This window comes from Dufourea novaeangliae, unplaced genomic scaffold (genome assembly GCF_001272555.1).
Source record: "Dufourea novaeangliae isolate 0120121106 unplaced genomic scaffold, ASM127255v1 scaffold168, whole genome shotgun sequence".
Taxonomy (NCBI): Eukaryota; Metazoa; Arthropoda; class Insecta; order Hymenoptera; family Halictidae; genus Dufourea; species Dufourea novaeangliae.
The window spans coordinates 757578-773342 of record NW_015374062.1 but is presented as its reverse complement, the minus strand read 5'-3'; the positions used below and the strand labels follow the sequence as shown (position 1 = coordinate 773342).

The 15765-nt window shown below is 37.4% G+C and overlaps 1 protein-coding gene across 1 annotated transcript in view; it reads left to right on the top strand.

The window, feature by feature from the left end:
• Positions 1 to 11670, top strand: part of LOC107190213 (S phase cyclin A-associated protein in the endoplasmic reticulum) — a 32840-nt gene extending 21170 nt beyond the window's left edge. The window contains exons 12-15 of the mRNA XM_015578983.1: positions 3816 to 4239; positions 5642 to 5833; positions 10710 to 10883; positions 11397 to 11670. Of these exons, the coding sequence (XP_015434469.1) occupies positions 3816 to 4239; positions 5642 to 5833; positions 10710 to 10883; positions 11397 to 11477 (871 nt within the window). The 3' untranslated portion in view covers positions 11478 to 11670. The remainder of the gene's footprint in view (positions 1 to 3815; positions 4240 to 5641; positions 5834 to 10709; positions 10884 to 11396) is intronic.
• Positions 11671 to 15765: the final 4095 nt, after the last annotated feature.

Below are 15765 nucleotides of genomic sequence, written 5' to 3'. Positions count from 1 at the left end.
AATAATAACTATTTAACTCAGGCCATAAAACCGCTACAAACTTTCCGAAGAATCTTGTAAGTACAGAAGAATTTCCATTTCCAGTCACAATTTACTTTTCCACAAGGAATCAGCTTATTTGCGGTTACCACCGCCATTTCCACCACACCCTGTGCACAAGTACACACGAACCGGTCACCCCGAACCCATAACTACATCGCATTATCCCCTTCATCCGCACCGAAAACTTATCCGTTTAATACGTATACCCGGCCGGTCGTAACAGTTATTGGTGGAAATTGTATCGAGTAGTACATTTCTCCATGAATATGTAAATTAATTTGCCCCGATTACCCTCCTGGATCGCGCGCGGCGTTGCACCGCGAAATCGCGCGAAGCAACTGCAATACGGCGCAACCAGCCAGCCTAAAGATATGCACCCCTGTCCGCCTCGCTATGAAATAATCATATGGTTAGCTAATGGCGCCGTTGGGGTAGTGATTGCTCGTGCTGCTGCGGCCTCCATAAGGCGGTCAAGGGAGAATAATAAATAAATTCAATGTATTTGCTCGAACCCCCCGCAAACATTCAATGATAGATCGGAATCTTACCCCGATAGGGGGAGCGATGATGCATGGGCCGTAGCCCCATCCGCTATCCAGACGTGCATGAAGATCGGATCTTCCGCCGCTTCTTGCGAATTGCTGCGTAGCCATCGACCAACGATGCACACAATCGCATCCTGCACATGGCGAGTTTCATTTGCTGTGCACGATCTGCATGCTTCGACCGATGAAACTGACTGTGCTAATTAATTTTAATTTGTCGACCCTCGGCCAAGTGAGACGACCTGCTTGCTAGGGGGATGTGTCGGGTCAGTTCTGACACTCCGAGGTCTCGTTTTTATACGGAAATTTCGGCACTGTTGATTGTGGGTATTTTTTTTAAATGGGTTTCTTGTCGGATAAAAATAGTAGTAATTGGACCCTTTCGAGATTGAACTCGATAATATAATAGTACAGCGTAAGTACACTCGAATATGGAGAAAGAAGTAGGTTAAACATAGTTTTGAAAATGGGATATACAGGGTGTCCCACAGAACTGGTACTTACTGAAAATTTACAGTTTGTTAGGTCATCGATTAAGTTTTGTGGATTTTTTATCTTAAAGTAGTTATTAAAATAATACTGTTAGGATTCTTTTAATTTTGTAATATTATAATAATTTTTACAGGGTTTTATGAACAAGTCATTTTGATCTTCTTAAAAATAATCGAATTAAAAACGCACATGTAAAATTATTTCCTTTTGTGGCCACATCGTATAACATTTTATTGTTCAGTCATTAGGGCTTCATTGTAAAATTCGCCAGAGTGTCTGGATTAAGGGATCCACTTACACGTTGATTCTATTGACTGTACGGATTCTGGGCACATCGAATCGTAGGCGGATCAACTCCACCGATCAGAATTATTACATCCATGAAGGACACGGCCGCGTTCCCCCCTATTCGGCTATCACTCATGTTATTATAGGCGGAGAAGTGTACCTACGACTCGAAGCAATTCTAATCCAGCCGCGCATCCCGTTGCATTTTATTAGCGTATTTACTCAATCCCTCGGAATAGTATCGGTATTATCGCCTGTTCGTGTCCGACCATTGTACACGTCGCCTCCATCATCGACGTGACAGAGCTTAAGCGTCTTTGCCTTTATACGTATCGATGAATTATGCAACGACGCGGCGAATCAGTATTCCTTGCAGCCTCGTGTTTTCGTTAAGCTCGGATATTATGACTACTGGACTCAGAGGTCGTCCCAAATGATATTTAGTACGAATTTTTTTTTTTTATTCGCAGTCAGTTCTTTTATCTGTTAAATTAAATAATATGACCAAATTAAATTTACCCGGATTTGCCCACGGTCTTGCTATAACAACCCCTAACCTATAAAGGTAGGGCTTATATAGGGCGAAGGTACAACCGAAAATACCGGTATAACACCGGTATTTTACGTTTCGGTAAAAGTTCCTGACTACACCATAGAAATAGTCAGAAGCATTAAAACCCCAAGTATTTCGAATTCTTACCACTAAAACAGCTCGCATCACACCCGTGAAAAGTCACCATCCGCATTTACAGCCGGCTCATTGAGCACCCAGTTTTAAACAGACGTACCTTCAATCGCTCGTAATTAATAGCTTGTCCCGGTCTCGCGACGTATCAATCCGGGGGTCACGGTACCCTGGACCGTCCTATTATCATGTCCGGTAAGGGTTGATCGCCCGAAAGGTTCTCTGCAGCCAGCCTCCCCTGCCCCGCCGTCCACAGGAGTGTGCGTGTCGGGTTCAGTGGCGTTGGATTAGCTTCCAGCTAGTTATGATTAGAGGAGACAGTTGGCCCTCCACCGAACTACTCCATATTCCAATACTCATCGGTGGCAGCCGAGTGTAGCCCCGGCCATGTCAGTGTTTCGGCTGGTAGGGGCGGCGATAATACGCACTGACAGCCGCGCACCCCTCGGAACCGGGGGCCGCGTCGGTCGCCAAAAAGGGGGGAGTGAAAAAGGAAGGGTGGCCGTAGCAGAGAAGAAAAACATATACAACACAATCCCCCCCCTGAACAGAATGAGCATCGCATGCGCCGACGCTTGTTCCCTCTTCTACTGGGCCGTACGCGCGCGCGCGCGCCCTGTGAATTACCCACTGATGTTATAATCCTCTCGTGTTACGCCGTCGCACATGCTGTTCTGTAAGCAATACATTGTTTTTTTTTTTTATATACACCACGTTGCATCCCCCCTCGCCCATTTATGACGCCAGGGATCTATCGGTACCCATATGCACACTTCTCTGCCACCGCGGACGAGATACCCGCTGCGCGTGTATCTGTCCGTCGTGCACCGACTAGGACGCGAGTCGAGTCTTTGTTCCTTCGGGGGACAGAAAGAATTGACAAGCAATTGACGTTGGTTGGGAGTGACGCGTGTTTGCAACGGAATTCGAACGGGTACCGTCGAGTGCTGACCGAAGGTGACAGTTGGGCGATGGGCATTGTTTTAGAGCCCTTTGATGGGAGGTTTGGAGGGTAGGGGTGTGAGGTTGTTGCCCTTTGGGGATGGTTTGTAGCAGAGTTGGGCAGAATTTTATTCGAGTAATACAAAGTAAAAAGCAGCAGTATCTAGGGGTGTCGTTCTGAGCTTTAAACAGTCAATGAGATTAAATGATTGTTCGACAAATGTCGATTCATTCAAAAAGAACTATTATTTTATTATAAAAATTGTAATGTAAGTCACATACTCTACAGTGCTGCATGTGAACATTAACAGCAGACTAGAAACGATAACGGTTTGCTTTTACTTTTGCTGTAATCCCCAATAGTAGTGTTTGTATTTGATTATTTATTTCCATATACATACGTGCATCATTTTATGGTAGACAATAAATTGGAATCCTTTAATTGTTCGATGTATTTTTTTTTTATACTGCCTATTTTACACACGTCGTATTTTAAATCTAAAATTTAATTGTTGCGAGCAGTGTAGTATTCAGGTCGCTCAACTAGACCGTGGATATTTGTACGAGCATACAGTTTTGTGATTTAGCTTATAAAAACTATACTCAAGCAAAGATATCTTTACTATTTTAAGGACTTCATTATATTCCAAATTAATTAAACACCACATTGTTAAAACTTCTACTACACTAACAATCTAAACAATCGTGCGTAAAATCCGTATTCTACTCGAGCGTAGTCAATAAATAAATAATAACTACAATCGAAGAATGAATTTTATTCTCTTCTTTCATTAACTCCAACGTTTTTTTTCGTGTTACAGATATTTAGTGGCAGGTGGTTTAGTGGACCGTGTCCTCGGTCACAGTCGTGCCCTGATCGAGACCGATTTCTTCGTAGATCAAGACCACGAATCGACACTGTTGATATCCTCCTACGACCTACTCTTTCGCATGTGTTGTCACTTGAAGAAGTCACCGAACCAAGAGACAGGCGGCGCTCATGAAAATAACAACAACGTAGAACAGACGAGCGTCGAGTCGCATTTACTTTCGACTGTGTCCTCGACCGAAGCTGCAGGTGCGATCGGTGGTCTTTACGCCGCGGTTGCATTGATCCCGCAGAACCAGAAAGGACTCTCGCCGACTCCAAATCAAACCACGATGTCCCAGTCGACGAGAATTTTGGTCGTTCGATGTCTGAGGCTACTCAAATCGATCGCAGAAGTGAACCTTCAAAGGCTGCAGGTGAGTCTGTAACATTTTTAATATTAGTTGTACTATAAGAAATCCATTTGGCGACATCATTAACTAATTTCTGTAGAAGTCAAGAATCTATATTGTTTCATCTACAGGGTGTAACAAAAATGTTAGAGGACCTGGATATAGAAGAATCGTGAGGTGATTTGAAACAAGTTTTTCCTTAGCAAAAATGTTATCCGAGGCTTTGTTAACGAGATATTAACTAAAAACCCCGACCAATCAGAGTCTGCCAGTCGAGTTACCACGGTAACATTGGTTACCAATCGCAGCGCGTGGTTTTTCATTATTATCTCGTTAACAAAGCCTCCCATAACAGTTGTATTAAAGAAAAACTTGTTTCAAATCACCTCACTTGTCTTCCATTTCCGGGTCCTCCAACGTTTTTGTTACATCCTGTGTATTAACACTAAAACTACCGAGGATGAAAAAACAGTTGTACTGAGAGCAACCACCAATGGTCCCTGTCATTAGATCGAGCACCGTAGAAAGTGCAATAGAGACATCGCGTGCCCTAGGGGCTTGCCTGTCAAAAAGCCCTCCTGTGAAGTCTGCAATGATCAGACCACGAATTGAATCGAAACCTCGCGCCCCCATCTATAAAAACTATAAGGGCTATCCTGTGTCCCGCAGGAAAGCCTGCCGAGCCTCAAGGGACGGTTCTCCGATTATCCTAGCGAGCACAGCGGCCATCGTTTGCCGAAAAACCAACGTTTATTATCCATTCTCTTTGACTTACTGACAATAGGGCCTAACTGCAACGAAGCTGCTTCTTGGTTCCTATAGAAATCCGTCTTTTATTGTATTACGTTGTAGCTAGACTGCGGAAAGTTCTGTAAATGTTAAGTGGATATTTATTTCTCTTTACTTAACACTAGAACCACCAAACTCGTCAAAATGACGAATTTCCAATTTCTTGTCTTATCATCGCTGAAATCATAAGGGTGCTTTTGTCGAAATTATGTTGACTTTTAGTTTATTATACATTTTATATGATACTATATTACGTTGTATTGTATTATATATTATACATATCAATATATTATAGAATTTAATTTCGTATTTATTGAACGCTGGTAGTTCTAGTATTAATATCTTTTTCGATCGATCGATAAATATGACAAACTTTTGAAAATTTACTAATTTATAAATTGACTAATTTCTTTAATGCCATGTCGTAATGAAAGTTACAAAAGATCTGAGAAAATGTATTGTTATAACATTTTAATCGTCGTTGTAGGAATGTATTGACCAGTCATTTTAACTAGCTTGGTAGTTGTAGTGTTGAAGAATTTATGACACTTTGGCTGCAGCCGATTTCAACGTAAATCGCGTACCTAGAGCAGACGTCGTGACCGGCGCTATAACGATGAAAATTTTCTGATTTCAGAATCTCTTAGGGGCTGAAGGCATCAGCTTGCAATGGCGACTGATAGCTAGTCATGTGATAACCCGATTATCACGAGATCCAATATCGCACAAGCCGGAAATTGGAGCCTCGCAGAACACTAGCGGTACTTACATCCTGTCAGAACTGTTCCAGGTTCTCGGGTATTTTGCAGTTAACAACCCGGAAAATCAGGTAAGCGTAGCTTTTAGATGGTTTCGTTGGAGGGCAAGTACCACATTAATGCAATGGGAATATGATTTGTGCGAGTGCGCAGAAAACATTAGTTTGATATTTAAATCAAAATCATCATAGTTTCATGCTAAATGCGATATTGTGTCGAAAAAATAATACCGTGTTTAACAAAATTAAATGGTAAGATTACAATGAAAAGAAAGTACAAATTATTTTTGAGTATTAATTGATGTAAGTTTTCTTCGCAATTATCAAAAAATGTTACTACTTTGGTAGTTATATCTCTAGCACTTTTCCCCTCAAATTATTTCAAGTTTTCTTCAGAAACATTTCTCTCAAAATTTTCTACCATTTCAATTTTCTACCACCTCTAAAAATCAGTTCGGCAATTAAAGTATTAACGACAGAAAAAAGCAATTATTATTAGTAGAAACACAATCGTCGCAGCTGTCAACAATATTTCGTCGGAAAAGCGTAAAATCCACGGTAACAACAAACCAAATCCCTCTATCAAATGAAGAAAAAAAAAATAGAAACGAACGAAGTGACACTTCTTTCCGACAACGTTGAAACAAACCACGTTATTTTGCATACACACGAATCAGTCTTCGTTCCACAAATCCATGTCTTAAATACGGCACACAAGAAAGAAACCCGATACCAATGTTCAAGCGATTCCGTATTTCACCAATCCCTAAACAACGAATGAATCGTTTCGCTCGGGCTGAAGCCAGGCACTTCGTATAAATTCCGAAATCCATCAGAATAATCCAGTGGAGTCGTGCGAGATGTTTCGAAAAATCAGTTCCCGATCTTAGTTTTCCCCCTCCGTTAAAAACACCGTTGTGGTAACACGCATAAATTGTGTAACAAGGCCCGCCTACCTCCCATAATCGACCGGTTGAATCAACGGCGGCAGTTAAAGGTTAAAAGCGTTTTTCCGCCAGTTTCCCCGTTGCTGTATCGGATGCACTTTCGGGGGCCAGTGGCAGCAACGGCGGGCCTCTTTAAAAAAGGCGACGAAAGACGAATGTGCGACGTCGCCGGTGCACTCAGCGTTACACATCCCGAAGCGGGAACGCCTGGATTGATGCACCCCTATAACGTTGTGTGCGTGTGCACCCAGGCTGACGTATGGAATGGAACCGAGTAAATATATCTTAACTGCATTCGGCCCCGTATATTGATGGGAGGTCCGCTGAGTGTGTTGTGTCTAACAGTTTCTTCTTCCTTCTTCGCCGCGTGCTACACGACACGTTTCGTTCGTATGTATGTACCGGGTGGATCGACCGGTTCGCGTTTATGGATTGATGGACGGGCCCGTTTCAGGAACTTTGGTACGGTCTTAAGGGGCTATGCTAATGTGACGACTATATAATAAGGCAACTTTTGGGAATTTTTTTTAAAGAAAAACTATTGAACTTATCAATTTGAATGATATATATATTTACTAAATAATATTTGTAAAGTATGCTATATTTTTATGAAGTAAAAACAATGTATTGTTCAAAAGTTACGGTTCGTTTGTGAGAGCGTCTTAAGGAAATTTTCTTTCCATGGTGGCCATAGTATAGACTCTTGTGGATGTGTGAAATAAAAGAAACAAATATTTTCTTATGAACATTTTCAAATGAAAAAAATTAAGCTTATCCTATTAGTGTATACGAATTCATAGAAAATAGTTCAACATCGATATACCTCATAGTTTTTTCTAAAAAAATTCCTGAATTTCGTCTAATTTTTGACTCGTTGCAGTAGGGAGACCCTTAAACGAGCACGTATTTTGGACGCTTCAGAAAATTCATACACCCTTATAGCTTACGGGAACTGAAGGGTACAGTTGTTTGTATTGGCGTTTTATGAGAAGACCAGTATATTCTTAAGAAATTGGTTCCATGACAGGTCTGAAGAATATGAGTCTTTCTGGATCCAGGTGTCTATTATTTGATGATAAACAGCATCATCAGTTTACGGAAAACTGCTGGTTTAATTTCAGTTTGAAACTTTTGGGACAGACCGTGTACGAGTTATGTTGCATACTATGTAAAATGTTAATAAATTTAGTTGCTAAGTAAGTTATCGCAAAAAGGTACGTTAAACATTGTCAGTGGTAAAAAAATTTAGCAAAACTAGTTGCTTCTCCGTAACCGTTCAAACATTTTCACTAAACTGTCTACAGAGTATTCTGAAAGTGTGGTTGAAACTCCAGCGTTTCATTAAATGTTCAGGCTGCTTGGACTGTTACTCAGGACAGCGCAACGACTAATCGTTTCTCACCAAATTCCTCACGAATATTCTTGCAGTCGGTGCAATTTATTCCCGCCTATTTCAGTTACTTCACTCGTTTTATCGTCGAGTTTTACGGACAGACGACAAACAGGCGTATGTAACTTTCAAGACTGTTTGGAACAGTTTCGTATTCCTTTAATTATTTAAACGACAGTGAGATTCAGCGACAGTTCAGTCACCTGAGGGTGTTTCTGAATTAATACTTTTATTTTTAAGTCGAAAATCGTACCGTTTGCTCGTACATTGCTGTTATAAACATAATATATTCTTTGATCTATTACATTAATCATTATTTAAATATGCCATACAATGCCCAGCTTGTCCCAGTTAATGCAATGACGATATTGTAAAGAGTCACGTTGTTACAAAAAAAAAGTTACGCTTATAAAGATGTGCTGAATTCTCAATTTATTCTGAGCTGAATAATTAAATCACATTCTTATTTTCATGATTACATTATACAGGGTAAAGCGAGGGAGTTTTCGGATGGACAGAAAATTTTATAAACTTTATCGTACCATTGTGTTTTTAAAACAGAAGTTGTTGTTCTTTAATTGTATTCACCGAACCCCTGTCATCGATTTCAGACTTTGCATATAGATGAGGTTTTTCGCGAGCGCAAACATTGGTCACGTGTACTGTTCCACTCGACGCTTAATCTGTTGTACGAAGGCATCGATATTTTGTTTGCAAAAGTAGCATCGGAGAAATATAACTAATTATTAGTACCTGTAATATAGTATACATATATTCACGCGGAGATAGCAAGGCAGATGCGTTTCTCCCCGGTTCACCGAGAAGGGCAGGCTGCCACGTGAAAATATCCGACGGTCTGGCGCCTATAGGACCGCCACACCGACGTGTCTTTTCTTTCTCTGCGACTATCATGTCCCATTTTTCGAGATATCGAGCCCTTGGAAATTACCGTGGCATTCAATCTATGCTGGAGGATATTAAGGAGGAATGGCGGGCCGAGATTAGACACGGTATAGAACGACCCTTGATACAACCAGCCACTGTCTTCCGTCCAGCCTAATTGTTCTGCTCGTGGGCCTTCTCTTTTACTTTTAGTTCTCTTCTCAAGGATACCGAGGAACGTGGAAAAATGTGTCGTTTCTCCTGAAGTTATCCACGGTGCGACGTTCATCAGCGACAGGGTAGGATAAATTTTATTCGAGGAGAAATAATTATTTTCGAAGATTATATTCGAATAAAATATTGTTCGAGAAATATAGTCGATGTTCTATTCGAAAAAATTTCATTCGAACAATGTCCAACTCTGGTCAGTGAACTATAAGTAAAGAAATAGTTATGAATATTTTTATTGCTCTTATTTTCGTGTCATCACTACTAAAAAAGATTTAGTATTCCAGGTTGAGAAATTATATGTAGAAGTTTTCTTAAATTATTTTTGCGTAAATAATAGTGTATTCGTTGATCGCGTGAAAATTTTACGATTTTTCGTATACGTCAGTGAAATGGTTAATCAGCACAGGAACGTTTTAAATACGATAAAAATACAAGGGATTTGTGATCACCGTAAATCCAACGGGCGGTTTTATGTGGCGTAAAAACGATCTTAAAATAACGCCCAAAATGATACACTAAGGAAAATGGTTTCCGATGAAGTACCACATAATTTATTTTTACAGCGTGCTGTTTAAAACTCGGAAATTATTTATATGTTCACCATTATTTTTCAAATACATTAATGTAGTAGTCATATTTATCAATCCGATAAAAATAGACATCTATATGTACGTCTATCTTCTGCAGTTTTAGTATTAAGTATCTCTATATTAATGCAGAAGGTTTATCAAGTTTGTAGATATTAATGGCCATGGTGCAAGAATTTCACTTCGACATCAGGAAAATTGTAATCTGTTTTACCTGTTTAAGTACTGAAAATAGTATGCACATAACTACACGAAAATACTCAAGGAATAGTTTCATTATTTAAGTAGTCACAAATTGCATTATTCTGATCACTTCATAATGGTGATGGTGGTAGTTGTAGTAGTAAGTGAAGAAATAAAAGTGTAGAATGTGGGTACTTCCTGCAAGACGTATTTCTACAGGTGCATAAGCCTGCTCCCGGGCACTTGTTGAATTGCAGGTGTCCTAGGACGTGTTCGCGTGTCTCTCAACTAGCCAGTTTCTGACACCTGTGTTATAGGTGCACCGTTTCCCACGATATTTAAAAAAAAATTAACGATGTGCAACCCACTTGTAAGTAACTGCCTTCGTTGTCCGACCATCGTCAGTGTCTTCTAGTTTTGTCATGTGGGTACTTTGCAATGGAAAGCAAATCTTAGGACGAACGGTTTAGTCCTCACGGATGTCGTTTGTAATAATTAGTGTAATTTTTTTTAAATGCCGTTATATTACTGACACTTGATATTATATTGCACATTATACGAATTTTATTTGACAAAGTAAGATTAAATAGACTTTATAAATGTTGTTCATTGAAATACGTGTCGGCTCATTTTTGCTGTTTCGTCAGAAAAAGTTTTCTTAAAATCGACGACCCAACGACTGTGGCCTATTGATCACATGGTTAAACGCAGGTTTTAATTAATTCCAGTTGACGTTACAATCGGCTGGGGCCGGCCCAAGTGTTCTTCAGCAACTGTGTACTTTGCCGTTTCCATTTTACGGAGCACCAGGATTAACGTCGTACATTTTCCCAACCCTTTTGGCGGCCACGCATGAAAATCCAGAGGCCACGGCAATACTGTCTTGTGAAATGTCTTATCAGGTAAATATGTGCTATAACAATCAGTGATACATTCTTTTTTTAACATACCATTCTTTTTTTTTTTTTTAAGAAAATTAACGATATCATTCTACATTCATTCATTAGAAAAGTGGATCATTCCATAAATTAATTATGTATTGCAAAATACATATAAAATATAATTGGATTTCGGAGATTCAATTTTAATATCTTTAACACTGTTTTTTTTTAAACCATTTAAAGTGTATTTGAAACATTTCTCATATCATTAACACGTTGACTACCGCAGTGGAAAAAATCGTATGTGACCAGACACCCGTTTCATTCGTTTCTGAAGTCATAAATTGTCGAAAACATATGCGTTCAGTTTATAGACTGCGGATTTCTATGCAAAATGACATTTTCTATAGTAAATCATAAACATAAGAGTGTGATCGATCTAGTCTGTCAAATGAAAGTCCAGACGTTTCTGCGTGAGAGGTAGCAAAACATCGAATTTTATGCATAAAATAAAAACAACCGTCTGATTTACAGCTACTGGAGGAGTACAGGAACTCGGATGACGGTAAGCTGAACCCTCTGGTACGTTTACTGAAGGACTCGACTAGTCCATAAGCGTCCCCAATCACAGCTCGATTAGTGCACTTCAGTTTCTTCGAATTTCTTCTTCGTACGTCGTGCGTTTCGTGGACGTTGTTGTAATGATATGCAGGAACCATTACTTATATTCCGTTCGAGGTGTTAGGAATATACGGTGGAAAATTGTTATTAGGTACGTCCATCGTTAATTGAATTGCAATTATATCTACGCGCTTCGAGGCTGGAACTTGACGGCGTTTATTTATATCAAGTGTGTCCCTGAGTCCGATAGTCAATTTTTGACGTATAAACGAAATTGGTGAAGAATACACCGTACAAAAACGGTCACCTTTTTGCATCTCTTCTGATGATTATCAATCGAAGGGTTTTTTTGCAGAAAGCGTATAGAACGTCTACTCGAGTGCTTCTGGTTCTCGTAAGAATCGAAGGCATTACTAACGGTTACCGATTGGAAGTTCATAAACTATCTCTGGCATCGTTCAGATATCGATAATAAATTATTAACCGTAATTGAATTTTGTATAATGAAAATGAAACGACAGAAAAAGTAATGGAGTTGATAGTTTGTTTTTTAGAACAATGCAATAGTCAACAAACTTACGCTTTTGTACGTAAATTTATTTAAGAGGACCTGAACCTTAATGAGAACGGAAGCATATGCCTACTCCAGTTAAGTCCACAAGTAAAATTTTGCTGTATATTAACTTAGTAAGGAATCTTTAGGAGGACGCCAGAAGATGAAAACGTATGACGGTAGCTAAAAGGACGATTCTAAAGTTCTATCTCCAGGTAAGGCGATAAAGATAATATTTGACATGTTACTTTTGTTGTTGTAATTTTTAAATGTCTCTTGACGACTTTGTATAATTTATCTGAAACAAACAGAGTACACGGACGTCAAGAAAATGATTTTTTTTTTTAAATATTAATATTGGAATTAAGTTCTGGAATGTTCAACGCTAAACGTTTGGGATAGTATATGTATAGAAATATCTGGTAGGAGAAGTGGCGGGATCACTGCTCATTTTCAAGCTTATTGAGACACATTAATGACTCTTGTTATTATTTTAGTTGGTTATACTTCGTTATATATATTTTCTTGTTTATTTAGAAATAATTAAAATTCATCGAAAGATATTTGCCTTTGAACTTTACAAATTGCTTCCATTACTTTACCCTCTATTCTACAATTTTTATATTAACGCCTCAAATTAAATTCAATTTATCGATATTTCAACGATACCATTAGTAATTTCATTATGTTAGTAGCACAAGTAGGAAATTAAATGATATTTTAATAGCGATAAGAATTGGAAAATATTTTTCTACGGATATAATAAGTACAATACTAGATTTTTCTCGATAATTAATTTCCGTGTTAAGTAAATGTCAGATCGATGGTCTGGGTGAATTATTTCGCGAATTGAAGTTCACGCAATGAAAACATAACCGACCCTTTCGGAGCCATTTGTGCTTTCTAGTCATCGAAGAATGGCTCTTTCTAGTCGTAGCTTCTATTTATGAATATGATCGATACGATCGATCGATCAGTGATTGATTCCGTTCAAATAAAATTATTTCTAACGTAATTTGTCTACTTTATGATCGAAAATAATTATCTTTACATACATGATTTATGGAAAATTATATAAAATCATTATATTCTTGTACTAAATTTATAGTACTCGGTCTATGAACAGTCATTTCAATTTTATACAATTGTTAGTTTTGACGCGTAAATTCTTAAGAGCTTATGAGTTAAAATATTGTTAAAAAGATGTACTAACTTTCAGTTACCATATTTTCCAAAAATTTAATAAGTAGAAGCAGCAAAAAGTAATATTGAAAATCTAGATTCTTTTGTTTCAATTGAGTCTTGTTTTAGAATATGTAACATGTAAAACGTCAAGGAAAAAATGATTAGACATTAATTACATAGGAACTAATAATGTATTGTAGTATACATAAGTTTTTAATGTTGTCAAAATTTCTCCATTTTTTACGGGAAAAAGGAACGAGGGAGTTTGATGTCTATTTACAAATAGAGGAATATATTTTAGAGATGTGGAGCAATTTTGGAAAATGTTTAGGAAAAGTTATTAGAGGCCAAATTGTCGCAACATGACAAAAAAGGAAAAAAAAAACATTTGTATGGCAGAGTTGCTATTATCTTTGGATCTAGTAGTCATATTGCTTTATCTGAGATATTGATAACTATGTGATGATGACTTGCTCACGTTTTTAAAATCGATCGGTATTTGAGAAATTGATGAAATTTATAATATCTAGGATCTATTAATATATTTGGTATAAATTGAAATTAAAGAAAAGGTTAGGGTAAAGTTTATAATTTTTATAGTGTTAATGTTGAGTCATTTATTCGTTCAAATAATTGCAGCTGATTGATTGATTTGTTTCTGTATAAAAACTCTTCGGTTTTTTTTCAATCTCGTGATGGACGCACGTAAAAAAACAATTTTCGCGCAGATTGAAGTCGTTAGTTACTTAGCGAGCGTAAATAGAATTCGTCGTTAGTGTCAGCAAAGACTATTTGTTAAGGCAACAAAGCTGTCATGTGTTACTATTTTCATTTGTAAAAATCGATGGTTACCGTATCGAGGATTCAAAATTTACCAAGTCCATTTTGATTAATTCGTTCACAATGCCTTAAATGTAAATTTAAACATTAAACTAAAAGACTTAATAAACATAATTGTTAAAACTACAGATATCATACATATTGTTTTGTGATTTGAAAGTGTTAAAGATGTCCCTTGAATATCACTTTCTCTTTTAATTCTTAATCACTACAAAATTGAGAAAGAGAGATTCTTGAAAGATTCACATTTAACAGATAACACACTTAAAACTTTTGAGAATGTACATTACGAACAAGATTAAAACGGATCTGTGAATTTTTTAATCTAGTCCGGTTAGCCGTGATTTTGAATTATTCTTACATTCGCGTATTTCTTAAGATAATGTAGGGAGTAGGTGACGGATATTAAATTTCCATTGCTTCTCTTGCACACGTCTTTACTCTGTGAATTGTCTGCTACGACTAAAAGATTTAATCAAGACAAAAATTTTTTAGTCACCAGAGTTTTTGTATTTTTGCGCGGCAAGTTTATTGCCTCGAATTTGAATATTTGCAGTTCTGTTGACGCCGCCTATTCCTGATTCTAAGAATTTTTATCGGAACACATTAAGCGAGAATGTGTATATAATTGATGATAATGATATGGAATACTTGATTTAATGATCTGATTTTGTTGGAAATGTATCATTTTTGTTTTCCGATAGAAGAACGTTTGAACGAAACGTTTTCTATTATTCGAGTATTTAATGGCAACTATATCCTTTTAGTTTGTTTCGTGTATATGCGTAAATTGCTTCTAGATATATGTATTTAACCGAGAAGAAATAATAAATGTTTATTTTATAGAAAATTGAATATTTATTTTGATTTGAGTGTGTGAACGACGCATACAGCGCCACAATTTTTACAACACGGTAAGATGAATGTCTTTAATTCTACGATGCTTTCTTACATTTTCATTGTATTATGTGAATAAGTAAATAAACGAAATTTTCCTTTCTAAATTGATCCTTTCTGAATCTGATTTTATGCTTTTTATAACATACATAATTATTTAAAACTCAGTTTAGTGTAACGATTTAAAAAGTTTAATGCCGTTTTCGTATAATTTGGAACTTGATAGACTCCTTGATAAGATAAAGATATTTCTACTTTGTTCTAATTTTTTTTTGTTTTAATAACTATTTTTGAAGGGTAGAAAATTTCTGTTACAGAAGTTGTTATAGAATATCGTGTTGCACATCATATTTTATAATATTATACAATTTTTAGTTCGAACAGCACGGTTGATACGACTAATAACATTAGTTTCGCAAATCGCTAGCTTTAAATGTGTCGTTTATTGTTTTTTGTGGCGTTGTATGCACCGAGACTAAATATTTATAAAATTATAGAGCGGAAATGTTACACAGATAGATATTTATTCACATGAGATACAGTTTCATTGTTTTACAATATACGAGTATTTATTGAAAGGACGAATGCAAGTACCTACTTATAAGGTACGGGTTTTCGTGGCTGCAGTGAGCGCACTCGTGCAATGTCCTGCCAATGCAATCAATGTTCAAGTATTATACCTGTATACATACTGTATTTAGTGAATATTTAAGGGCGTATCGAGAAAGGTCGATTTAGAATCGCGTAGCTTAATTTTAATTCTCGTTTGTAGAATTCCTGTTCATCCACGGCTCACTCAAGGAACGG